This window comes from Panthera pardus, unplaced genomic scaffold (genome assembly GCF_024362965.1).
Source record: "Panthera pardus isolate Hobbes unplaced genomic scaffold, ASM2436296v1 HiC_scaffold_25, whole genome shotgun sequence".
NCBI lineage: Eukaryota > Metazoa > Chordata > Mammalia > Carnivora > Felidae > Panthera > Panthera pardus.
Window position 1 is genome coordinate 39,328,710 of NW_026526821.1, and position 27,776 is coordinate 39,356,485.

At 36.9% G+C, this 27,776-nt stretch overlaps 1 protein-coding gene across 3 annotated transcripts in view; it reads right to left on the reverse strand.

Annotated features, from left to right (window-relative positions):
* The window catches only part of SEL1L2 (SEL1L2 adaptor subunit of ERAD E3 ligase), a 123,022-nt gene that overhangs the window by 44,713 nt on the left and 50,533 nt on the right, over window positions 1–27,776 (reverse strand). For all 3 annotated transcript variants that reach the window (XM_053890448.1, XM_019462761.2, XM_019462760.2), the window contains exons 4-5: window positions 17,062–17,164; window positions 12,459–12,621 (exon numbers count right to left, since the gene is read on the reverse strand). In XM_053890448.1, coding sequence (XP_053746423.1) covers window positions 12,459–12,621; window positions 17,062–17,111 — 213 coding nt within the window. In that variant the 5' untranslated portion in view covers window positions 17,112–17,164. The remainder of the gene's footprint in view (window positions 1–12,458; window positions 12,622–17,061; window positions 17,165–27,776) is intronic.

Sequence of the window (27,776 nt, forward strand, 5' to 3'; positions counted from 1 at the left end):
TGGCATCTTTCATGGAGACTTCCAGATAGAAGGGCTAATGATATCTAGGTTTGTTGGAAACTGTTTTTGCCTTCATGGGGGTCAAGCCACTCAAAATAAAACCATCATAGAAAAAAGCAAAACCCAGAGACCAAGAATGTATGTCCTGATGTCATCATTCTGGCCTCTGAATCCAGATGATCTAAAAGCAGCTATAACTTGTACTTCACAGTTAAATGAGTCGATAAATCACACTTTTGCCAGATAGGTTGAATTTTCTGTACTTGAAATTCAGAGAATCCTAACCAATACAAGCGGACATCTCTGTTGATGGGAAGTTTATTAAGTTAATAGACACACAGTAAACCAAAATTAATCTCTGTATTGTAGTTGTTCCTCAGGACTTAGTTGTTTAAACTGTATGGTAATTTGGTGCCTAACAAATCAATTCCTTCTTGTACCACTTTCTGCCCTGTTAGACACTTGAGGGCAGCTATTTGATACCTGGTGTTTTCTACTACAAAGATTCCCTATTTTGCCTTCCTCCTGTGATATATTTTAGATTATATTCACCATCTTGTGTGTTCTCTGAATCTGGTCTATATTGTGGATGCCATATTTCTGTCATGGCCCTGTGGAAACAAAGTAGTTACAAGTTTTTAAAGAAAAGGAGGTACCCCAAAGTAGATAAAACTACATAACTTTTTGTTACTAAATTATGTGCAGAAGGAATGGCTCTTACAAGCCAAGTTATCCCACTAAACACAGGAGAAATTGCCAAATCCCTAGGAATAGATGAAAAACTAATGAATGAAAAGCTGTTGTGACCAGTTTATTTATCACAAAGGGTTACAATTAAGGTGTTCAGCATCAAGCATTGTCAGAAACTTCTTGCTAACCTTGAACTGAACTTCTAGCAACATGTGATTCAATCGAAGAAAAGATAAAAGTATAAATTTAGTCAAATTGGAAAGTGTCAGCACTAATAGTTGTAGAATGAGTCAGTAGTTTGGAAGAAATCCTGGAGGTAATCGAGGAACACTCCCTGAGGAAATGTCACACTACTGACATTCTTAAGGGTATGGAGAATGATATGCTAGAAAAGATAGTCATCAAGGAAGTTTTCTAAATTGAAAACTGATTCAGTTAGATTCTGAATGAGAAGAATTTTGGAGCACCTTGATTTACTTAACTTATATTTACCTTTTTATGTAATCAAAGACTGACATCTGATGGAAATCTATGTCTAGAATGTCTAAAAAATGTCTAGAATGTCTAAAAAATGTCTAGAATGTCTAAAAAATGTACAAAAAAATCTAGTAAGAAAACTTTAAACTTTAATTGACATCATTTATATAATTAAATAACTTAAAATTTAAAATATATATAACTTACAGTCGATGATGTCTTATAATGGATAAAATATGTGATTATCATCTCTACCACATTTTTCAGATTTCTTAGTCTAGCAACCCTGTAAAATAGAGTTTGCTTAATACAGATTGTTCTTAGTGAACTCATGCTGCTTGGCAAATAATACTGCTTCATTTTCTGGGATTTTCAAAAACAAACATTTTGAAAATATGATGGGGAATTTTACCATTAAACTCACCAGCACTATGCATAATTTGCAGAATTTTACATCCTCCAAGCCTTGTGGCTTCTTTTCTGCCCTCTTTAGTCACTCAAAATCACTGACAAGTTGGCAATAACATCATTCGTAAGTTCTCTCAGTACCCAGGGATGCAACAGGATTGGGCCAAAAAATTTGAACTCACTCCAAACAGATGTTTGCTGCACTCTGCTTCAGGTGCTTCTGAGAAGTGCATTCTACCCTTTTAATTCTGAATATAAATATCCTTGTTCCAGTTACTATGGCTGTGTAACTAATTACTCCGAAACCTAGTGGCATAAAGCAACCATTTATTATGCTAAGGGTTCTGTGGGTCAATAATTTGGTCAAGAGTGAGCATTTTTGTCTCTGATCCACCATATGGGGACCTTAGTTGGAAGACTCAAAGGCTGGAGGTTAGAATCATCTGAAGACTTGTTCATATGTATGTTTGGCAGTTGATACTGGATATTGGTTGAGACCTTAGCTGAGGCTGATGGCCAGGACACCTACATGTGGCCTCTCCTATAGTATAGGTTTTCTCAGAGCATGGTGGCTGAGTTCCAAGGGTGAGCTTCTTGAGAGGAAGAGCTAAGCAGCACTGTATACTTTTTATGACTTCCCTCGGAAATGTAGCATTACTTCTACCAAACTCTACTGTTTGAAATTGTCAAGAATCTCCCCTAGGTAGTAGAAAATAGGAGGGAGGGAAGATAGACTCCATTTTTTGATTATGTTGGTTGGGTGTTGAAATAGTATATGGGACTGGAAATAATTGATGTGGCCATTTTTGAGAAAAAAAAATCATGACAATGCTTTACAAAAGCCAGAAGAATGTGGGGATATCTCACTTCATTCTAGTTATTAATTATTATGAATTAATGACTTTTAGTATACTTGAGGTATGTCAGTCCATTGTGGTAATTATTCATGTTAGTGCTCAATTTTTCCATCTTGAGTCAATAGTAGTAGCCTATTTTGAGTTTGCTCAGTCCTTTGGTCATGACCATGGTATTTTCTGACAGCTTCTTTGTTATCGTAATGTATTATATGGCACCTTGTATTATATTGATATGACCCCTTGTATAATAAGATGTTTCAAGAGCATCTTGTACATTTCTTGTCCCACACCCAGAATTTGACATCTTCCAAAGAAGCTGGTTTCTTTTTAGTTGGAGAGGATTTGATTTTTATTTTAAACACAATTCCTGCTTGGGGAGAAAGTTAGTATCTAAATTTATATTTTAATATATTTAAAAATACAGGGGTGCCTGGGTGCCTCAGTCAGTTGGGTGTCCAACTGATTTTGGTTCAGGTCATGATCCAGGGTGGTAGGATTGAGCCCTGTGTCAGCTCCATGCTCAGTGTGGAGCCTGCTTGGGATTCTCTCTGTCCCTCTGCCCCTCTCCCCCCTTCACATGTTCTCTCTCTCTAAAATAAAATAAAAAATAAAAATACATGTGTTTGTATTAACAATGACAATTTTAATACTTCTGATGGCTTAAAATATAGACATCAATGTCCTGCTCCTTTCTTGGCTACTCTTTATTCCCTTCATAAACAACCACTTTTAATTATTTTTGCTGTTTTATTCACATAACTTGTCATCATTATAATTCTTGATAAATTGCTACCAGTTGTGGTTAATTTTTATATTTCATACATTATATGTACATTTGCTATTTTATAGATGACTTAGGTCATTTACATTTAGGTCATTTACTTTCTCACTTTTTCTCCTTGCACCTCTTCTTGACAGAATCATAACACTATTTTTTGTCATAATATAATTGTAAAAGTCTGTCTTGGTGTTCCTAATATTTTCAAGATTCTACTCATTTGGAAATTTATAATTCCTGTCACCATTTTTAGGAGTTCATCCCACACTCTTATGTATATCACTGATAATATAATTTTCCATGCTTTATATTAAAAATAATCTTGTCTTATCCATTCAACTTAATAGTTGATGAAATATTGAAGAATACAAAGTCATAGGCAGAATCCTTTGGTGGATTGCCATAGACTTGCTTTCACCTTGGCATCGACCCATGAGTCTACTCTTTACTTACTATCATCAAAGCCCACATTTCCATTGTTTCACTGAGTTTATGAAAATATCATGCAAGGTTTTGTTAAATGTCTCACTAAAATGAAGATACCACGAAGTCTGATAATTCATTCCAAACAGAAAATGAATATTTTCTTAAACTTTTTATTACAATTTCAAAGGCAAAGAACTATGTTACTGTTTAAAGAACTGACTACAGAGTTCAGCAAAGCATAATAGCTGTAATATGTGGTTTATAAGTATAATTTGTGTAATTTACTTAATCCACACACTGAAAAAAAATCTATGGTTCGACCAATTCCTCTTTAGTCTCAAACATAATCTTTTTATTGGAAAGTTGACCATAAGGCTGTTATAACAAATGGAAGGCGTCTGGAATCCTGGTACTTCTCTAACCCTTATAGTTTATATTTAAAATGGCCTTACTGGCTCCTATTAAGGATGTCTTTAGTCAATATTAGATTTTTATTTTCTTGCAACTCTTAGCAATTTTTGATTCTGCTGAATTTAGAAACTGGTTTATTTATTTAGAAATTTTAACAGTAAACAAATATACTGACCTTTATATAAGTAAATAAAGATACTGTTCTATTCAGTTGAGCTTGTATTTTAAAATACTTTCACCAAAAGTGTATAATTTTGTGCACAGCTTATCACACTTTTTGGCCTGATTCTGAAGAAATTTGTGAGTTGTGGATTGTGTGGGAGTTAAATTTCCATTCTGTGCCTGGGGAGGGAAGCCTTTCTCTGTATAAAGCTCATTCTAAAAAGTAAGACCCGAAAACAATGATTTTAGCAGTTTTAAAACCAGCCTCAAAGGCACATTCCCTCTCTCTTTCACTGAGAAATAACAATGGGTGATTTTGAATTAACTCTCTGGAGGACTCAACTAAATTCCTTCAGTTCCTTCCTTTTTTTTTTTTTTTTTTTTTTTTTTGCTTTCTACATAAATATTGTTTTTATTACAAGAAGCCACCACCTCTGTAGTAAGGCACACACTGTTTCGCCATCACTGTGGCAGAAATCCCTGCTGCTGTCCCTTGGATCTCAGCCAAGACTCTGTGCCCACAGGCCTAAGACACTTGAGATTGCCCCTCAACTGGAAGCACAGTGGAGGGCCCAAGAGCCAAACCTCTGGGGATCGTTCATGACCTCTGGACCCGTGTCCAAGTTCCTTCCTTCCTTCCTTCCTTCCTTCCTTCCTTCCAGAAGTAAAAGAAGACAAAAGATGTTCTGGGTTTTCATGTAGTGAATATGCTAATTATAGCCAGTGCTGTCTTATTCCTTTATACTTGGGCATTGTCACCTAACAACTTTACAATAAACAGTTTTAGGATTTGGTCTGTCTTCTGAGATATATTTGAGATGAAATGAGATGAATTATAGGATGGTTCAAGCTTAATCCAGAAACAAAAATGCTGTAAGTCAAAAAGGAAGCTATATAATAGTGATGACATCAATGACCCTTCCAGTGGCTTTTAAAGGTCAAACTCTGCAAAAGAGTTTTGTTAAGACTTGATTCTGAACTCAACAATTGTGCTTTGGTTTGTAAGAAACTGTTATAATAGCTGGGATTTGAGTGGAATGAGTTAAGAATAGAGAATATTTTATTATATTCAAAGAAAATTACTCAGGTTCCATAATAACAATTTGATTTTACATAATCCTTTTACTTTTTATATAGGAGATTATTATTAAAAGAGAAAAGATTAAGCATTTTTTCTTTAATTACTGCACAAGTCTTGAAAGCATCCAAGATCATTACTTTTAGCTCAAATTGCATACCAAACGAAAGTTTGAATCAACGCTAATGAACAACTCAGATCCTATCTGTACCCTTAATACAAAAAGAGCATTAATGTCAAGATGAAATGTTCTACACAGGTAATCCTAAAATTATCAAAGTGATTATTAGGTTGACACTAAAAATGATTTTTTTCAGTAGAAGAACAGTGCTAATAAGTACAGTCCCTCTACAAAACACCTCTATAATTCACATCCAAAAATAAATGAAAATATGTGAAATCTTTGCCATTGGGATAGAATTATTCTAGAATTACAAAGCATAGAAAAGCACACAGTCACTTATATCCTCCTTAATATATCAATTAAAGTTATTTTTACATAATAGAATAGATTTTCTCATTCATAGTAAGATTTTTTGAACTACATAACTAAGGAAGTACATGCATCTGTGTTAAGTAATTCTTCTGATATCAAAATAATACATACCCATGAATTTAAAAACCTAGATAAATAAAACCCAGTAAAATATTTTTAAAAAGAAAATGATTACAAATAATACCACCATTTAGAGATCATCACAATTAAATTAAGTTTTAAGGTGATACAACGTGGATGATCTATTTTGTTATTCTTTTTTATTTTATTTTAAGTTTTTATTTACTTTGAGAGAGAGAGCACAAATGGAGGAGGGGCAGAAAGAGAGGGAGAGGGAGAGAACCTCAAGCAGGCTCCACGTTGCTGGCACAGAGCCTGAAACGGAGCTCAAACCCATTACCTGAGCTGAAACCAAGAGTCAGTTGCTTAACTGACTGAGCCACCCAGGTGCCCCTATTTTGTGATTTTTAAAGGAATGAGGTTTAACCCTACCTTCTTGTTGGCAAATTGACAAATTTCCTATTGAAGCTATTCATTGATATTAAGAGTGAATCTTTCTAATTCTGAATTTTTGCTTCCTGAATGAGAATCAGAAATAAAAGTGATACAATTTACCTACTCTCAGCTGGTATAGTACAGTATCTTAAAGGACATCCTCTAGTGTTTGACTTAGTTTTGTTTGCTATTTCCTCAATTTCCACCATTTTCATGAAGACTACTCTGTTAATTAACAGTTCTTATTATTTGGAAGGTATAGTTTCTTTGAAAATTAATATAAAAGACTCTGTTAATACTGATAAATGCTTTTGTTGTTCTTATCAGAATTTCCTTCAATTTGGAATTTTGTGGGATAAGCCCTTCAGAATACGTGAAAGAAATCATTATGCCTTTTTTCCTTTATCCAGCTTCCCTTTATACATAGCCTGAAATTATATTTTCTCCTGACCCCTTACTACCACTTTATAATATGGATTCATCTCTTTTTCATTTTTTCTTTGTTAATCCAGGTCTTTGCTAGATTTCTGGCACCCTAGGCTCTTCATTTATTACACTTCATTATTTCTGTTTGTTCTTCATTTGTTCCCCAGAGATAGGTGTCTTCATACTCTTCATTATCTATCTCTATCCCTCTCATTCTCTTTCATTGCCATTCTTAGTATATGTTTCCAGCTTCTTTACCCACATTGCTGTTGCTAAATTGTCCTCACAGTTCCCAGAAATATTTGCTAAGAGTGCAGGCAGGATTCCTGTACCTGGGTGGCACAAACAGCCTGAGAAGAAAGGTGGACACCCAGCCTGTTAGCCTATTAACTCTCTATTAGAAAGCTGTAGTCAATGTGGCCTGTGGCCATCCTAGTTGCAGTCATTGAACTAGTTGTAGCACAGAATCTCTTTAGTTGTTCTTTGTAAAAGGACATAAATCGACTTTAAGCAGACTTGCTGCTGGAAACAGGTTTTCTTATAGCGATGACAGGGATGACAACAAAATTACAGAATAGAATCCAGCAATCCAGCTGTAGTACTAGACCAGGGTCTTGTAAGCTCCCTGTTCATCCAGTTGTTAACAATTTGGCCACTAGATCATGGGGAGGTCAGGAGGGGAGGGGGAGTCTGAGTAAGGAATAAGAGTGTCCAGGATGTCAGGGAGAGCATGGGAAGTGCTTGGGACAGAGACTTTTTGCCATCTAGTATTGTAGCATTTCAATGAAACAGTTTGGTTGAAATTTGCGTATCAGGTCAATCTCAGCCTTTCAGGTGATGTTTGTCTGCACTCATATTCTATCTTCTTATCCTCCTGAGACCAAACACACACATATATCAGACAGATATTATCCCCATTTTACAGAGGAGGAAATTGAGACTCAGAGAGTGCTGGTCACAAGAGCCAGTATTGGAGCTGAGATGTAAAGCCAGGACAGACTGACTCCAAAGACAAAGCTGTTAGGACTAAAAGTGTTACACGACATTATTCATTAGTGTTCTTTAACATCTGCTAAGGGATCGTGTACATGTTGTTTGGTTCTTGCAGTAACCTTATAAAGTAGTGTGGCCTTCTTATCAGTTCCCTTTTCAGGTTTGGGACATCTAAGGTTTAGAGAAGTGACACTGAAAGAATGAACAGGATGGAAGCTCATTAGGTTGTAGAAGCTGCATTCACAAACTGTCAAACTTTCTGACTCCAGAACCCCTGTTACCATACCATACCACGCTGAAGTCTGCAACTGCACATTTTTGAGAACACTGTCCCAACAATGCTTGCTTTTCTCTACAAAGATGGCATGGCCAACAGACATGCATTTAGACCTGTTCTTCCTGGCATCGGATTAGCACTCAGCCAATGACATTCTCCTACCTGATTCTCCTTCAAACCAATGGCAAGCATTTCAGGGTCAATTAACAGGGATTAGAGGATGATCTGTGGCTGGAACCACATTACTTAGAGTATGGGGAGTGATATTCTGAATACAGCTCTGATATCCATGTGTTTTATGTATGATTTATGTTAATTTGGAATTTATTTTCTGTGAGTAGCAGTTTGACTTTGTATCAAAAACTTTATTTAAATAGAGACAACTAAGTCTTTTATGTTGCCTATATCCAATATTCTAGACTGGGTAGAAATGTCACTTCTTCCTACAAGCCTTCCTTACCTGTTCTGGCAGAACCAGTTAGACTCTTTTCTGTGCCTAAAGCATTTTATACTGTAGTCTATCTAAGTTGTGCTGCAAGTAACCTCTTTGATCTCGGCTACAGCAACTTCTTACTAGACATGTCTCCAGAGGCAAGGGAAATAAAAGCAAAAATGAACTATTAGGACCTCATCAAGATAAAAACTTTCTGCACTGCAAAGGAAACAATCGACAAAACTAAAAGTCAACCAACATAATGGGAGAAGATATTTGCATATCAGATAAAGGCTTAGCATCGAAAATCTATAAAGAACTTACCAAACTCAACACCCAAAAAACAAATAATCCAGTGAAGAAATGGGCAGAAGACATGAACAGACACCTTTCCAAAGAAGACATCCAGATGGCTAACTGACACATGAAAAGATGCTCAACATCACTCATCATCAGGGAAATACAAATCAAAACCATAATGAGATACCTCACACCTGTCAGAATGGCTAAAATTAACAACTCGGGAAATAAGCAATGTTGGCAAGGATTGGAGAAAGGGGAACACTTTTGCACTGCTGGTGGGAATGCAAACTGCTGCAGCTACTCTGGAAAACATTATGGAGGTTCCTCAAAAAAATTAAAAACAGAACTACTCTATAACCCAGCAATTGCACTACTAGGTATTTATCCAAAGGATACAAAAATGCTGATTCAAAGGGGCACATGCACCCCAATGTTTATAGAAGTGCTATTGACAATAGCCCAAGTATGGAAAGAGCCCAAATATCCATAGATTGATGAATGGATTAAAGAACATGTGGTATATATACACAATGGAATACTACTTGGTGATGAAAAAGAATGAAATCTTGCCATTTGCAACAATGTGGATGGAACTAGAGTGAATTATGCTAAGAGAAATAATCAGAGAAGTCAGAGAAAGTCAGGTATCATATAATTTCACTCATATGTGCAATTTAAGAAACAAAACAGGTGAACATGGGGGGAAAAGAAGGAAAAATAACATAAAACACAAAGGGAGGTAAACCATAAAAGACTCTTAAAAACAGAGAACAAACTGAAGGTTGCTGGAGGGGTGGTGGGTGGGGGGATGGGTTAAATTGGTGATGGGTATTACGGAGGGCACTTTAAAAAAATAATTAATTAGTTAATTAATTTTTCAACTTTGTTAACATACAGTGTAGTCTACTTAACGAGTAGATTCCCGTGATTCATCACATACGACACCCAGCGCTCATCCCAGCAAGTGCCCTCCTCAATGCCCATCACCCATTTTCTCTACCCTACAAACTCCCCACCCCTATCAACCTTCAGTTTGTTCTCTGTATTTGAGTCTCTTACGGTATTCCTCACTCTCTGTTTGTATTTTATTTTTCCTTCCCTTCCCCTATGGTCATCTGTTAAGTTTCTCAAATTCCACAGATGAGTAAAATCATATGATATATGTCTTTCTCTGACTGACTTATTCTGCTTAGCATAATACATGGAGGGCACTTTCAGGGATGAGCACTGGGTGTCATATGTAAGAGATGAATCACTGAGTTCTACTTCTGAAACCAAGACTGTACTATATGTTAACTAACTTGAATTTAAATAAAAAAATTAAAAAATAAATTGTGCTTCAATTATATGTTTACATTTCAAATTGACCCATAAGGACTGTGAACTATTAGTCTTTTTCTACCCATCAACTAGGATTATGTTTGCTACAGAGTAGGTGTCCACAAAACAACTAGTGGCTTAATTAACTAATTAATACTCCCACTGAAAAATAAAGTACCTGTTCACTAGTTTGAAAAGGAATTTGGAAATATCAGTTTTAAATATTTATTTATTTTGAGAGAGAGAGGGAGAGCATGTATGTATGTGTGTATGGGGGAGGGTGAGAGAGAACCCCAAGCAGGCTTCACCCTATCAGTGCAAAGCCCATTGTGGGGCTCTGTCTCACAATCCTGAGATCATGACCTGAGCTGAAATCAAGAGTTGGGCACTTAACCTACTGAGCCAACCAGGTGCCCCTAGGAGATATCATTTTTAGTGCTGGACATGATGGTAACATTTAGTCTGTCTTGGAACTTTATATTTTTGATTAACCAAATATGGGTAATTAAAATTTAAAACTCTCATATTTTATTATAACATTTATAAATCTGTTTAATATTTTGTAAATATAATATTTTATATTTAATTGGGGTAAAGATAGTATTCAACAACTTAAATTAATTAAAATTATACAGATATTTAAAATGGTGATGTTGATCTATATATATTTATATGGCAAGATGTTTATGGCATATTATTTAGTGAGTAAAGAGGAGATTAAGAAATAGCAATTAAAGTATCTCATTTTTGTAAGAAAATTCTATATCATTATGGGAAAATTCTAGAATAATAATAATAGTAGGAGTAATGATAATATTTATATCCTTTCTTTATTATGAATGATTACAAAGTTCCAGGTATGGAATTAAGCGCCTTCATACACTACTTTAATCCTCAATTAATTAATTAATCCTCAGTTAATAATTCCATTAACTCATTCATCATTAATTGGTTCAACATTGAACATATATGTCTTGTCCCAGGCACTGTGCAGACTTATTAGAGATAGAGCTGTGAACCAGATGGACATAGTATCTAGCATTCTATCATATCCTAACTCCAGAGGTGAAAATTAGGGATGTTGTCCCACCCATCAGGGGTCTTCTGGCCCAGGTTCTGGTTCAACAAAACAAACATAGAGACTCATAGGCTACATTTGCCATCAGTCTATTCAGGTGGATACAGCACAGGAATGATGGTCGCCCAGCAGGGCAGCATCAGGCCTTCCCTTCTGTGGGAGTTCTTGCTGCAGTTCACACAGTCTTCCAGCAGCCATTGTCTTTGGTCCTTCAGATGATGACTCAGACTCCAGGAGGTGAGATCCATACTGAGTGGGTTCAGGATCTTCATTCCTCAAGTAACGATTTCATAGGTACAGTGTCCAGGGTTCTCATGAGAATCACTACCACCATCAGGTATTTACAATTAATTTACAGTTTGTTTGCCCCAGTACAAAGGGAGTTTGCCAATCAGAAGTCATTGCAATCATAAGCAATGCTACTTAAAAACAACTTAACATTTCACTCCTATTAGATTACCAGGGAAACACAACTAGAGAGTGTAGAAGGGGAAAGGATTTTGTTAAGGAGGGATCTAATAAGCAAGTGGCAGAGTGAATTCAAATTTACGTCTTTCTGACTCCAAAGTCTAGCTTCTGTAATTTACTGGATGATACCAAAAATGATCTCTGGGAGGAAAGCTTTTTAGATAGCTTTTGCTTTCTTCTTTATACTGTCTGAATTCTCAGACTTTTTTTTTTGTAATGAGAATGAATTTCTTTTGTAATCAGAAATAAATATTTTTATTAGAAAGACTAACAAGATGAAAACAAGCTTTTGGTGTAGCATTAAGTGAAAGTAGCCAGAAACAAAATTATATATGCATTTGTGTTGTGATTAAGATGATGTAAAAAGAGAGGTGCATGAGGAAGAAGCCAAGCAAAAATATAAAGCAGTCCTATCAGTAGTTGAGTCAGAATGGTTGGCTTGCGAAGGGCTTGCTTTATCTATCTATCTTTCTATCTATCTATCTATCTATCTATCTATCTATCTATCTATTTTCCAGATACTTTATGAAATTATGTTATTCTTTGAATGAAATGAAATGCATTAGTAAAATAGAAAAGGAAATTTAAATGTAACTATATTAGGGGTTCAGAGTTCTCAAATTATTTCAAAACACACCCATGGACCTAAGATGGGAGGCTGAATTAGAGAGCAGTTCTGTTCCATTCCTGACATTTACCTATGTAACTGGAAGAATTTGCCCAGGGCTCTTGCTATGTCCCTATGCCAATACTATTCTTTCAGTGCATTACAGTAACTTCCCTAGGTCTGTGTTCATGTGGTAGAGTGGGAATACTATTGCCCAACTCCTTTCACATGTCATTTATCTACTATGTAAGGTTTACTTTTTGTTCAAAACTCACGTTTTGGGCTTTATATGATCCTTCTTTAGCCAAGGACTCATATAATTGGATAGCTGCTGTTATGTTTTGCATACCAAAATTTCCAAATAGCAAAGCATCGGCCATTTTCTCCATAGCTTTCAAGTTTCCCATGTTAGCTGCTTTGGCAAAGAATACATAGGCTCTGTTTAAAAAATATGAAGGTAGAGGTTTGATTATCAAAAATGAAATTTTCTGCTCCCTCCTTCAGACTACTTCTAACAAGTAGGACCAAGTTGTCATTGCTGCTAACAATAAAATTTAGCTGAAGTCCATCACATCTATAGACCAGTAGGTTTTTTTCCAGCCATTATCTAAGATGACAATTTCAAATATATCTGACAAACAGTGAAGCTGCTAAAAAGGAGAAATTTGCTTCAAGCTTATTCACCAAGTGAAGTGAAATATTGAGGCCCTTGTCCTAAAAGTGAACTTTCCCATGGCCACCCACATTATAGGAGTATTTATTTTACAAACTGAACTCTGAAATATGTAAGAATATAATCAAAACCAATCAAAAAATAATCAAAACTGGAATGTCACATGTAGAGAGCTACTATCATGAAAACAAAAGTCCCTTTATATTCTGAAATAATTTTCTAAAACAGAACATATTCTTCAGCACCATGTGGAAAAACAATAACCAAATAAAACGCAATGGTTATTAGGACTCTAAACTCTGACTGCCTGGTTCAAAATCTGTGTCTACCACTTGTTAGTGTGGGAGCTTCAGGCAAGTTATTTAATTTCTCTGTGCTTCTCTCATCTATGGAGTAGGGATAATAATAGTACTAGCTTCATAGGGTTGCTGAGAAGATTCAGTGAGATACTCCAAATGAAGTGCTTGGCATTAGTGCCTGGTACATAGTAAGCACTAAAAAAACTTTAATTATGATGATGATGATGACAACAGTGACAATGACAATTGCATAAATTCTAAAGTTTCATAGCATGGCAATTGTTCTCCTGTAATTTGTGGGTAAATGGTGTGAAAGCTTAGTGATAGATGCCATAGGATTGCCTTATACTGTATTTTCTGAGTCCCAGTCAGAAATCACCTGGACCTGATGTGTATAACAAGTAGTGATGGAGAGCCTTTCAAGGTCAAAACTTGTGTCAGAGACAGAGAGTACTTTTGGGTTTTATTTTTACTTTTATAATTTCCTTTTTGGTACCGGTAAGACAAGAAAGCAACTTCTACTGGTGACCTTGATTCCAATATAGGAACAAATACACGAATCTACCATTACTACAAACTCAGAAGGATCAGGAGACTCAGCTTTATGTACCGCCTGTCCATGCCGATGCTAAACGAATCTGTTCTTGGTGGCTGGAGCAGGGTAGAATGGGCTTGGACTGAATGATAGCTACATAGGCATTAGGGTTCTGGATGCCAACACAGTGAATAGACTCCAGTGAAACAAAAGAAGCCAGAGATTAACCATAGTCAGAGCAAGCTGAGATTCTGGGGACCAGAAGGCAAATAAGACAGAAGGTCTCAAAGGCCAGTGAGTACAGATGTCTGGCATCCAGGGGCAGGCATGACATCAGGACACAGATTCCCTGAAGCCCTTCTGTCACATGGTTTGCTGCTGCAACCACATAGCCTGCTGGGATTAGAAGGGCACCAACATGGAACAGGGCAGAGAAACTTGAGATGGGCTGCAGGAGCCTTTGCTGATCCCAGGGGGCAGTAAAAGGTTGCAAAATCAATTCCTCTAGGTGTCTCTGGTCCCCTCTCAGGAAAGTCCAAGGTGACATAAGGAATACTAGAAGCAGGACCCAGGGCTGAGGAAAGTTGTTGGTACATTAGGTAGGATTAAGATCTGGACTGTAATCCCCAAGACAGAAAATGTAGGAGAAACTGGGCAGCATTAGCAGATCCCCAAAAGAAAGTTTAGTTAGGTATCTGGAAAATTTCTAAAGAATCTGGTATTGGATGCTAAGGTAGGTGCTGGGGAAGAAGGAGACTAAATGCATCTCTAGGATACATTAGAAACCTGGCGTAGGGCAGCAGCTTACTTACAAATCTTCTTTGCTAATGGAGAGTAATTCTTAATGACAGCTAACTCTGGCTGTCTCCAAGGCTTCTTGACTCCTGCAGACAGGTTTGTGTCTCCCTGACATATGCTCGCTTAACATCTTTACTTCTAGCACTACTGACCATTTGTAGCTGAATGAATTAGTGAATGAATGGGGTCAAGATGTGGGTGTCAATGAGCCAAAAGGACTGGTAGCACCTTTATCTTATACAAGAAGTGGTGAACAAGGAGGGCATAGGATAGAGGAATGAATGGGAGAGAAATGATTCCTCTGTGGTCAGTAGGGTGTTTTTTCTGTCCTCTGACCAGAATCTTAGAGATGACTATATTAGATGTAATTGGCTTGACCGTCCTGATAACTGAAGGAATTTCACTCAGTTTGCCCACAAATTCCTGAAGTCTCTTGCTGTGAACAGATTTGGTTTCAGTTTTCTATCTACCAACTGGGAAGGGTCAGGGGACTCAGCTTTATGCACCTTCTCATGTATCTATGCGACTGCAAAGATAAGCTGCTCTTGGGGTGCTTGGCTGGCTCAGTTGGTGAAGCATGTGACTCTTGATCTTGGGGTTGTGAGTTCGAACCCCATGCTGGGTGTAGAGATTACTTAAAAAGAAAATCTTAAAAAGAAATAGAAAGAAAGAAAGAAAGAAAGAAAGAAAGAAAGAAAGAAAGAAAGAAAGAAAAAAGCTGCTCTTCTGGAACTCTTTAGCAAGGATAGGCTAGGCAAGAATAGACTGAGACTGAATGACACCTAGGTAGGCATGTAAGTTCCTGCACTGCTGGATGGTCTGCTTTCAGAGCTGGGGTTTCCTCCCATTCTTTAAGCCAAAGAGGAAGGCACCCATCAAGGTTAAGTGGATAGTTACTTGGGAGCTTCTAAGAGTGATTTTGTCCCTTTAGACTGAATCTTGAACTTAACAGGGTATACCCAGTGGGCCTTCATGTTGGGTTCATCTGCTATTAACCTGAAATCTGAGGGACCAGCCCCTTTCCAGAATTCCATTGTTCTCTCATCTAGGTGGGCTGGGTTGAGAATTCTTTATTCTTACTCCTTCATTCAGTGAGCACATGAATGAGCAGACTTCCATAGCAGGCCAGATTGTATTTTTGGGGGGTCTGATTTAACCCCATACTCATCATGATAGCGCCCAGACATGCTCAGCATGACACCCAGGTTTTGTAGGGGATGGTTTCCTTTGCTCTTATAAGGAGCTTCTAACTTTCCCTAGAGAGAGGTCCAACTCCTTTACCTCCTTTCTTGCTGCTTTGGAAGAATTACAGAATATTTTTGACCTTCCATTTACTCCTGTATAATTTGGGGATAATAATTTATGACTCTTAATATCATTGTGAGCAATGAATGATATTCTATACATAAATACCCAGAACAATAACTAGCACAAAGAAGGAGTTTAATAAATGGAAGTTGTTTATAGTCAAGTGCCCCTTTACCCTCTATACTCTTATGCTCTTTTGGGAAGCTTTGAATTTTAAGAAAGAACTCAGGGGCTCTGTTGCTGCCCTGTCTAGGGTCAGCTACCACAGCACTGGGCTGCTTTCCCCGGAGCTGGTATGCCCAATTTGTGTGAAAATAGAAGATGTCTCCTAGTTGGAGGTACAGAGCCCATTCTTTTTATTATTATTGCTTCGGGACACACTTGTTTTCTTCTCTCCCACACCTTCTTCCTCTTACCATTTAGAGGACTAGAGATAAAAATAACAAATCTTTATCTTCTGCTTACTATGTGTTGGGCATCCTCCTAAGAGCCTGACTGCACTATCCAGAGCACAGGGAGGTTAAGTAACTTGTCCAGGATAACACAGCCAGTAAATGGCACAGCTAGGATTCGATCCCAAGGTTTTAATTAGAGACTTGAGGGGTGACCTCATGTTGCGTCCCTCTACTCTGGGGACAAGATATTTCTTCCTCCCCGTCAGACAAAGTAGACAAGGAAAAAGAGAAATGATGAACATGGAGTGAGACCATGTGGCCACAGCTTGGTTATGTCCCAGCTGTGTACTTGTGATCATCTCACTCACATCTTTGAATCTCTATTCTCAGCTGTTTACAGGGGGAACATGAAGCTCTTCTTAACTCATAAGGCTGTTCTGGAATATAATGGAATCACATACATGAAAGTGCCTTGAAAACCACAAAGTGCTCTACAAATGCTGAGTTAGGCAGAATAAAGCATTCTAAAACAACCACTCTAATTCAAATAACAGATTTTATTTTATTTGAAATACCTAATAAATAAAAGTCAAAACAGAATATTCTTGCCTGAATACTCAGATCAGTGCCTTAACTCTGCATTTCACTTAAAATGTAGGGACCACAATTTCATATACAATTCTGTTTGTTTAGGCTGGTAATTTGTAGGATTCTTTAAACATCAATTGATCCTTTTCAAAACAAAAGCTTATGGGCAAATAAACTTATTTGTTATCCCAATAAGCTTTTAACAACAAACGAGATTTTGAATTGTTCTTTTTTTCTCAGCCAGGAATTTAAGTTGGCTTAAATAACTGGATAAAGACTTACTCTGCTTTTTGTTTTTGGCTTTTAGACTGCTGGAGAATCTTGATGCCCATCTTAAACAGCTGGTCTCCTTCATCTGTGAAATTTTTCTTTGCTTGCTTTCTTACTATATATGGGCAAACAAGGAAAAATAACATCATTTTTATGTTTTATATTTTATTTTTTAAAATTTATTTTGAGAGAGAGAGAGGGAGAGAGAGAGAGAATCTCAAGCAGGATACATGCTGTCAGCACAGAGCCTGACATGGGGCTCAGTCTCACAAACCATGAGAACATGACCTGAGCTGAAATCAAGAGTTAGACACTTAACCAGCTGAGCCACCCAGGTGCCCCATGTTTTATATTTTTAAAATAATGTGCTGCCATATTAGTTTGGGTTTTTCTTATGAGGGGGTTCAGATGAACCTCCCTAATATGTGCCATTTCGGCATGTGGATTATTTTGAGCTGAAGACATTCAAGGCTGGAAAGACTCAAGAAGAGCTTTTTACCTCCCCCTTAACTGCCCATAAGAATTTAGATAGAGGGCCTGGTCCAGGAAGATAGCTATCACCAGAGATAACTATGCAGAGTATGGGCTAGGTGTGGTAAGATAGGGGAAGTTGGTAGGTCATGTTTGTTCAAATTCCTCTCTGTCCTATTGTCTCTACATGGCATGAAAATCATTTGTTTATCAAACATTTGCTCTTCCCATCTTCCTGTGAATTGTCTTCCTTCCCTTTGAAGCCCTAGTCCCTTACTTCCTCAGGATGGTTTATAAGCCTTACTCACCCATATAAAATTAGATTTGTTTTTCTATTAATTTGACTTATGTCAATTTAATTAAAAAACCAACTGAAAAAACCTCCTTTCCTCCTTTACACTCTCCTTATTTTTTAACCTCTGCATTTCAAGATCACCTTGGTTTTGTTCAGAAGATAAAAGCTGTCTACAAAAGTATCCTCTTCCTGTCTTTTGTTAAAGCGTCCGGAGGGTGGAGGAGATAGAAAGATGCTTCTGATGGTAGGAAGGAGAAAGACGCTCCCCAGTCTGGGAAAGCGATGCAAGGTTCCACAAGTACAAAGCAGGACAGAAGGTCTTCAGGGAAGGGGCTGCTTGGCGTACTCTAAAGAAATGATCTGAGCACCAAGGTCTCATCTTGCAGACTCCCTTGTCTGAACATGGCCCATAAACCTTAGAGCTATAAGATTCCAAGAGAATATGAGGACCGACAAGTGGACATCGCCTAGATATCCAATGTGCATCTAGGATTGGAGGAGAAAATCTCCCTGAAAATTTTGCTCTGCCCAAGGCTCCCTCCTCCTCCCCAACAACCTTTCTGAGACTTTGGGGAAAGCACACAGAGAGAGTACCAATAACAACTTGCTGTGTTGGGAAGAGGGCTCAGAATTAATTTTATAGGATTTAAATAAAGAAATGGAATTTTACCTGCTACAATAATATTTCTCAAAACACTTATATAACACTTCACAATTTTCAAACCATTGTCATCAGTTTACAGATGCAGAAAGCTATTTGGAGGGAGAGTCAGCTTTACAGCTCCAACTACACCCACACAGTGCATGTGCACATGTGCAACACACACACAAACACACACACACACACACACACACACTCACACTCACACTCCCTTCCACATCACAGTGCCTCTTGAAGTCCATTATGACACTCAGTGAAACCTCTGATTAGGTGAACCATGCCTGAAACCATTTAAAAAGAGAGGCATTTTGAGGTTTGATGCCTCATTAACAAGACTACAAAAATCTTTAAGTGGTTCCTGTTTTTCTTCTCCCTGACAAACCATCAGAGTTCTTCAATTTCTTTTTTAAATTACAAAAATTGTTTTAACTTAAAAGTTAATTTGCAATTATTTCGAATGCTTCAAGGTATCCAATCAATTCAGTAACACCAGACACTTTTAGTATCTAATTTCTGCTTTGAGTTGTATGTTATCTATAATCATGACTAAAGAGGAAAAATAATGGGGGAAAAAACCTACCAATCTTTGATTTGAATAGCAATTTCTCCTATTATCATGCTTTCAAAGAGCAAAAATCCATTTTGAAAGGCTGACTCTGCATGCACATACATATGAGAAATGATACACCACTACAGATTTCCACCCATGGCTTTTACTTCTATTTGTAATTCTATTTTTGACTTCCCAAATGTACTGAAATAACAGTTTTCTTTACAATAAGAGGGCTCAATTATCAAATAAAATTCTCTTGACAACACTTTAATTTCCTTTTTATGGTTTAACAATTTCCAAATCTGGGGAAAGCATAGTCAGGAAATGACTCGAGGATATTATTCTGAACTTGACGTAAAGAACCTTCCTGAATCCAGAATCTTCTTCTTCTTCTTTTAAGATAATTTTTGAAGTTTATTTATTTATTTTGAGACAGAAAGAGGGGAGGAGAGGTGGTGGGAGAGGGAGAGAGAATCCCAAGCAGGCTCCCTGCTGTCAGCACAGAGCCCACTGTGGGGCTTGATCTCATGAACTGTGAGATCATGACCTGAGCCAAAATCAAGAGCCAAAAATCTGCCCAATCGACTGAACCACCCAGGTGCCCCAAATCTGGAGTCTTCTCAACAGCCAAATAGTGGATGCCTGTTGTTCTTTCCTGATAAGGGCTCGAAGCTAACCTGAGTGGTGGTAGGAATGAGCATCAGGAGTAAAAGAGGGCAGAGTAGGTGTGCCAGAGAGCAGCAAGTATGGGAAGTACTTCAACTAGATGAATTTGTATTTCAGTGTTTGCCAGAGACATAATTTATAGAAAGTTCTTGACATGTTATTACATCTGCAGTTAATTATCATTTCATACCTAACTTGAATACTGTTATGGGCTGAATTGTGTCCCCCTAAATTCATATGTTGAGTGTATCTCAGAATGTAACTTTATTTGGAGATAAGGTGTTTAAAGAGGTGATTAAGTTAGAATGAGGCCATTAGGGTGGGATCTTAATCCAATATGACTGGTGTAACTATAGGAAGAGAAAGAGACATCAGGGAGATGCAGGCACTAAGACCATGTGAGGATACACTGAGAAGCCAAGGAGAGATGCCTTAGAATGAAACCAACTCTGTTGGCACTTTGATCACAAACTTCCAGCCTCCAGAACTGTGAAAAATAAATTTTTGTTGTTTAAGCCACCTTGCCTGTTGTATTTTAACATGACCTCCCTAGCAAACTAATACAGATGCCAACTCTGGATTACATGGAAAACAAGCTGCTCTTTCTTCCTACCGGAGGGGAAGGGATGCACCCAACTCAGCTTCCTATCAGATCAGTGGCTACCTTCTAAAAATAGTAGGGCATATAATTTCTCATTGGCTCCCAAGGTCTCCAGGTGCTGGACATCTGACTTGCCCAGGCAGCTGGGTGCCCAAGTAGTCCACCTCTGACAAGGTCATTTTATCATGATTATATTCTAGGTAGGCAGTGTAGTAGGTCCAGCAATCCCAGCAATGTGTCCAGCATTCCATGTGTCCAGCAATCCCAGGACCCAGCTCACCTCTCTGTAAGATGATGGGAGAACTGGAATTCTATGCGTTCTCTTGCTGACTCTTCATCTATAAAATTCTCTAATCAAGTCTATTCTTTAATCCCTATAACCTGTTTTTGTGGCATTCAAGAAAAATCCTCTTGTTGATAATGAATTCCAAAGCAAAGCTTTGGAACAAAAAGAACTCACTTGCTTGCTGCAGATATTAATGGAAAAGGAAAGAGCTGGAAACAACTTAATCTCTGTCATTCATACATTTACTTGTCCATTTAATTGGTATGAATGAATATTTATCATGTGTTAGACACAATGCTAGATATTGTGTTTCCAAAGATGATGGAGACACTGTTTGAGCCTGGCAGTGGAGATAGACATGTTTGCCAAAAACTACAATGCCATGTGGTAGGCACTCTGTAATAAGGCACTATGAGAGCATAGGAGCCTCCTTTGTAAGCAACAGAAACCTAATATTATTGACTTAAGCAAAAGCAACTTATTGGGAGGCCACTGAAACTCATAAACTCACTGGGGTAGGTCTCAGGAATCAGAGCTTTCTAGAAGCAGAGACAGATGTTGCTATAGGACTGGATTGAAATCCAGTCCTTTTAGGATCTTCCCCTCTTTGCTCCAGACTCCATGGCAAGTATAATGGGTCTATTCAGGGAAGACAAAGGTTCTCATTACATTCCTGTAAGAATATATCCACTGGGGAAGACTTAATTCCTTAAAAAGAAATTGAGAGGGTGAGAAAAGTAAAATGGATGATCAGAAGCGACCAAACAGCAAATGCCCGCTCGGGCACTGGACTCTTGCTAAGGGAAATAAAAAAAAATCTTCACAGATGAAAAGACACTTCAGATAGTTCTTGAAAGGAGGGTAGGAGTTTGTTGGGCCAAGAAGATGAAACTGGCATTCCATTTGGAGGAAACAGTCTATGCAAATGAACCAATGAAACAATGATGGGGGGGCAGTGTATCTTAAATGAAGAATGATGGTTTGAGAGTCATGTTTGGTCATGTGGTCCAGACTGGTGATGGGAGTAAGTGATATTGAGGGGAGTGGACAGAGGGCTGAGAAGGGAGTGGGGAGAGGGAACAGAGGTCATTGTGAAGGTGAAGGCAGGTTTGATATGGGAAGAGAAAGAGCAGAAGTGGCAGGAAGTTGGCTCTGATCAGACAGAATTATTTTGGAGTTTGAAATTATATTGATGAAACAGGTCTATATGTGGCTGGTAAATGACTGAGGAGAAACAGAAACAAAGATTACTGGAATTGTGGAAGTCTAGCAAAAAGGATAAGGTCTTCAACATGGATAGTTAGCCCCTGCAGAGTGCTGGTGGCCTGTAGCCATTGACTGACTGATGTAGGGGTAACAGCGTAACCCCTTGCCTACAGGGAGGGGGAAATCCTCTAGTGTTATTCACTTGTAAAGCCCTAAACTTCTCCTGAAACCCTATCTTTGCCCAACTCCTTCTCTTGCCCTATCCTGTATTCCTCACTCTCTTCTATGTTTCACCACATCTAGAACTTTAACATTTAAATTTAATATTTAAATTCAAATAAATAAACAAATACCATTTAAGTCATCTTAAAAAGCAAAGAGAAAAATATTTGTATGCCAAATTATAGTTATATTAAAAATGACATGAAGGATCATTAAGAGTTAAAGGAATTAACAATTAAGCTAGGAGATGGATATCTTTTAGTCTGACTAAAAACCAGGTGCTTTCAGCATTAAAATGATACAAGGAGATAAAAATGGGAAGTTCTTTCCCTTGGAGAAAATCTTGCCTACACAGACACTGCATCCTTCTTATTTAATTTCAATTGTATTTAATATAAACCAACTTTAGTTTCTGATTTTCTGAATAATGCATCAGAAGAGCTCTTCACATTTGCCCTTAATGTCTGCCAGGAAGATACAATCCCAGATAAGCAGGGAGAATAATGATCCATTACTAAAAATAACATTCCATCTAAGAAACAATGACTCAGCAAAGAGTTTAGTCAGATAAAGATGTGATCAACTCAAATGCACTTGGATAAGAGCACAGATATTTATAATAATCAAGTTTATTCACACTGTCCCCAGATCATTGTTGCCAAACATAAATACCTTCAGTGGTATTGCTAGGAAATGGCATACAAATTGTGTTGTAAGTAGAAAAACATTTTCTCCTCAAATATCTACTAAGCAAAACTTGAAATAACAAGGATTCTGACTTTCAAAGATTAATTCACTACCCCAAACTTTTAATTTAGCAGAAAGAAATATGGTTTATAAAACAAGTGAAGAACCAAAAACAATAATTATTATATTATAATAAAAGCTAACATTTATAAAGCACTTAGTCCCCAAGCAGTTTTTTCACTGTGAGAGGAGGGAGCTATTATCATTCCTGTTTTACAAATGAGGTGATACAGGCCCAGAGAGGTTAAGTAACCTGTCCAAGGTCACACAGTTAGTCCCTGATAGGCAAGAATTCAAATGTAGGCAGAATGACTGCACAGTCTGCTCATACTATTTGTCAGAGCTACACAATATGCAGAATTATGTGAGGAACACAAATTTACTATCAATTACTGAAAAATTTGAAAAATGAGTTCAAAATACACTTAAAAATAAATGTATTGTAATTGAAGTATTTTAAATGATGAATTTATTTATAGTAATACTTCTTTTACCTGACATTATTATTTTTTTAATGTTTATTTATTTTTGAGAGAGAGAACATAAGCGAGGGAGGAGCACAGAGAGAGAAGGAGACACAGAATCTGAAGCAGGCTCCAGACTCCTAGCTGTCAGCGCAGTGCTGGACACAGGGCTCAAACTCATGAACCGTGAGATCATGACCTGAGCCAGAGTCGGACACTTAACCAACTGAGCCACCACGGTGCCCCTTTCAGACATTATTAAGAAATGTGTCCATATAAATAATTTTTTCCCATTAGATGAGTCATATCCCTTTTTATTTTGACTGTTTTCTGATGGAAATGTGTCTAAAAAGTATACAATATATTCCTCCGCCTCCCCCAACAAAAGATAATGAGCATGATTTAACCTGGCGATGATTTAGAGCATCATTATGCACACCTGACCATATCCAAACTAGTTGATTTAGACATCATTACTTCAGACTGTGCTTGTAGGAGACCTTGGATAATGGAAAGCCCTTCAGCAATGAGTGGGAGCAAAAGGGACAAGAGAAAGATGGGGACAGGCTGTATTCAAGGCCCTGTGAAGGGTTAAGAGTGCCTGCTGGCTGGCTTAATAGTTAGCTGCACTTGCTAATTTGCAACACCTTACATTACTGTTTCCCAAAGCATACATGAGAAAATTGTAAGTGGTACACACACAAACTTTAACATTTTGATAGTTAATATACTTGGTATACATTCATCTATAGATTCTATTTGTAGCAAGTGGCACATCTATAGATTCTATTTGTGGCAACTAATTTTCATTTTTTTCTCAATTTTTTTCTCTGAAAAATTAACCATGAAATATTTAGGACATACAAAAAATCCAGAAAGGAAAACATACTTCAACATAACATTCCCATTTCACATAATTTAACAGATGGTAACATTTTGCCCTGTTTGTTTTAGGTATCTCTCTAAGGAAACAGAATGGAACAAATACACTCAAAGCCTCCTCCCAACATAATCCCAGTGTTCTCTCTTCAGAGGTAGCTGTTGTTCTGAAGTTACTATGTAGTCCTTTTACTACATATATGTACCCAATATTATTTCTATACTGTAAAACCATACATATGTATATGTATATATAATATACATATACATGTATATACATGTATATGTATATTATATATACATGTGTATATATATATATATATATATATATATATATATATATACTTTTGCAATTTGCATTTTTACCTTTTGAGATTTATCTGTCAAGTAGGCTTCATTAATTCATTTTAACCAGTGCCAATGGTCAAAATTCTTTGTATGACTAAACCAGTTTATCTATTTATTCCTCCATTATTTACCCTACCCATTCCACAGATATTAACTTTTTCCACTTGAATGCTACAAAAACCAGTTCTGCAATGAAAATCCTTGCACACATATTCTCATACAGATATGTGAGAATTTCTGTAGGATATATTTCTAAAAGTACATATGCCAAGTATAGCATATAAGCATCTTAAACTTTACTAGGTATTACCATTTTGCGCTTCAAAGAGGTTGCACGAAACATACATTCCCAACAGTGATGTATAAGAGTTCTCATTTCCTTAAATTCTGGGTTGCTTAGGGGTTATCTGATCTTTTAATCTTGCCTATCAATGTGAAATGATAAATCTTTATCAAATTTGAATTTCTGCAGTTACTAGTTAAGTATATTTATTGTTTTTTTTTCTAGGAATAGTATCCTTTGTTCAGTTTTTAAATTTTTTAAAAAATATTTATTTATTTGAGGGAGAGAAAGGGACAGAGTGTGAGCAGGGGAGGGGCAAAGAGAGAGGGAGACACAGAATCGAAAGCAGGCTCCAGGCTGCAAGCTGTCAGCACACAGCCCAACGTGGTGCTTGAACTCCTGAATTGCAAGATCATGACCTGAGCTGAAGTTGGACGCCTAACCAGCTGAGCCACCCAGGTGCCCCTTTGTTGAGTTTTCTACTTGTTTTTCCTGTTGATTTGTAGGTGTTTTTTATACAACCACTTCTTTCTTGGCTCTATTTGTTACAATATCTTCTTTTAACGTGTGGGTTCTTTTTCACTGTATAATTAAAAATACCTATTAAAACTTTTAACTTTAAGGTAGTCAAATTTATGAATTTTGGCATCATGGTTTTACTTTAGTCTTTAAGAATTAAAGTCTCTAAGTCTCTTAGTCTCTAAGAATTCCTTTCTTATACTAATATCTTAATGTTTTTTTAAAAAATTATTATTAAAGTTCTGATGTTCATATTTAGGTCATTAATCCACCTAGAAGTTACTTTTGTGTATGAGGTGAGAATGGGATCTGATCTTAATCTTCTTCCAAATGAGAATCAGTTGCCTGCATACAATCTGTTTATTTTTTCACAGCTGATTTGTAATACCTCTGTCATATACCAAATTCCCCTATATAGATGGGACCGATTCTAGACTCTTTTTATTTTTTTAAATCCATATGTCAATAGCATATGTTTTATACAATATAATTTTATAGTAAGAATCTAATGGGGCAAGTTCCACTTCTCATTCTACCTCAAAAGTATATTGGCTGTCTTTAGACTTGTTTTCATATATACTATTAAAATTAGCTTATTAAATTCTATGAAAACCCCTTTGGGCAATTTTGAAACTAATTTGGCAAGAAATGATATCTTAAACTTTGAATCTTCCCATTCAGAAACATAAAAACTCTTCAGTTATGCAGGTATTTTTTATATTATTGAATAAAGTTTTATGTTTTTCCACTTCTTAAACATCTTGTAGATCTTTTGTTAGATTTATTCTTAAGTACCTTTAGTTTTTATTGCTATTTTAAATAATATTTTAGCAGTTTAATTTTTAGTTGTTTTTTGTATCATATACAGAAATGCTATTGATTTTTATATATTAATTTTAAATCCAGCAACTTTGCCAAACTCCATTAATTTTCATGGTTTAATAGATTTTCCTGAATTTTTCAACATCAACATCATATCGTTCTGGTGAATTATTCCTTTGAACACTATGTGATAATGTTTTCTCCCTATTTATGGCTTTACCTTGAAGTCTATACTGCATAAAATATCAGATTTCTTTTGCTTAGTATTGGCTGTGATATCATTTCCATCCACTGACTTTCAGTCTTTTTGAGTCATGTTTTAAGCATATCTCTTTCAAATAGCATATATCTTTGACATTGTTTTAATCTAAAGGTCTCTGTCCTTCAACTCTTAGTTTCTTTCTGGGCTACATTCAGGGCAGTATCTTCTGATCTTTCTCTAGTTCATTAACCTTTTCTTCCACAGTGTCTAATCTTCTGTTTAAGCCCTTCACTTAATTTAAATGAACATACTTTTCATTTTTTTTTACTTCTATTTGGTTCTTTTGCACAGATGTCTACTCCTTTTTTCATGATACCTCTCTTTTTTCTTATGGTTTCTTAACAATTTAAAAATATATTTATTCCATAATTTTTTCCACATTGTTGTTCTACTATATCAAGACTTGGGTGTGCAATGTCTTATGTTGTGCCCACGTATGTATGTCGGTGCATGCACATACAAACTGACTCTGAGTAGATTTTTTGTTATGAATAGATTTTTTTTAACTTGGTGCAATTTATAAAATTTTCTTGTAAGTTCATCCTCAACAAGGCTTTTTTTTTTTTTTTAACGTTTATTTATTTTTGAGACAGAGAGAGATAGAGCATGAACGGGGGAGGGTCAGAGAGAGGGAGACACAGGGAGGACAGAGAGAGGGAGAATGTGAAACAGGCTTCAGGCTCTGAGCTGTCAGCACAGAGCCCGATGCGGGGCTCGAACCCACGGACCGTGAGATCGTGACCTGAGCCGAAGTCGGACGCTTAACCGACTGAGCCACCCAGGCGCCCCTCAACAAGGCTTTTTATGTAGGAAATGTGCAAATGTTTTTCCAAACTGGTTTTGTGTTGCTTCTGTCAGTTTTGCAGACTTATCATCTTACCGATGGAAGGAAATTCTTATATGTGAACATATTGACTTGAAATTACCAAAAAAAAATCAGGTAGCATAAATTCAGAGAGCCTAAATAGAGGAAGAACTTCCTTGATATCTGACTAAAATGGTAGGTGGCTTATCTGTTTTTTCCTAATATCCCTTTCACTGCATGCACAACTCTGTAAAACTCTCAGTTTTATTCATAGCTCTTCATTCCAATTGTCTTGTCAAAAATCCCAATGTGTATTTGATTTTCCCAGCCTGGGATTTAAAAATCCAAGGCTCATGCATTACCAGCTCTGATCACAGTCTGCCAAAACATCAATTCGCATCCTTATTTTTCATCATTTCTAGCACTTGAGGATTTCAGTTTCCTGTGAACCAGCTTTGCATTAAACACACACACACACACACACACACACACACACACACACAGAGCGGGGGGGGGGGGGAGTTTGGTATATTTTAGGCATTAGTTTTAGGTATTTATAGTAGCAGGATTTTCCTACTGGATTAGCCTACCATTTTTCTAGAATGGGAAAGATTTAGTAATTTTCTTTTAAAATCAA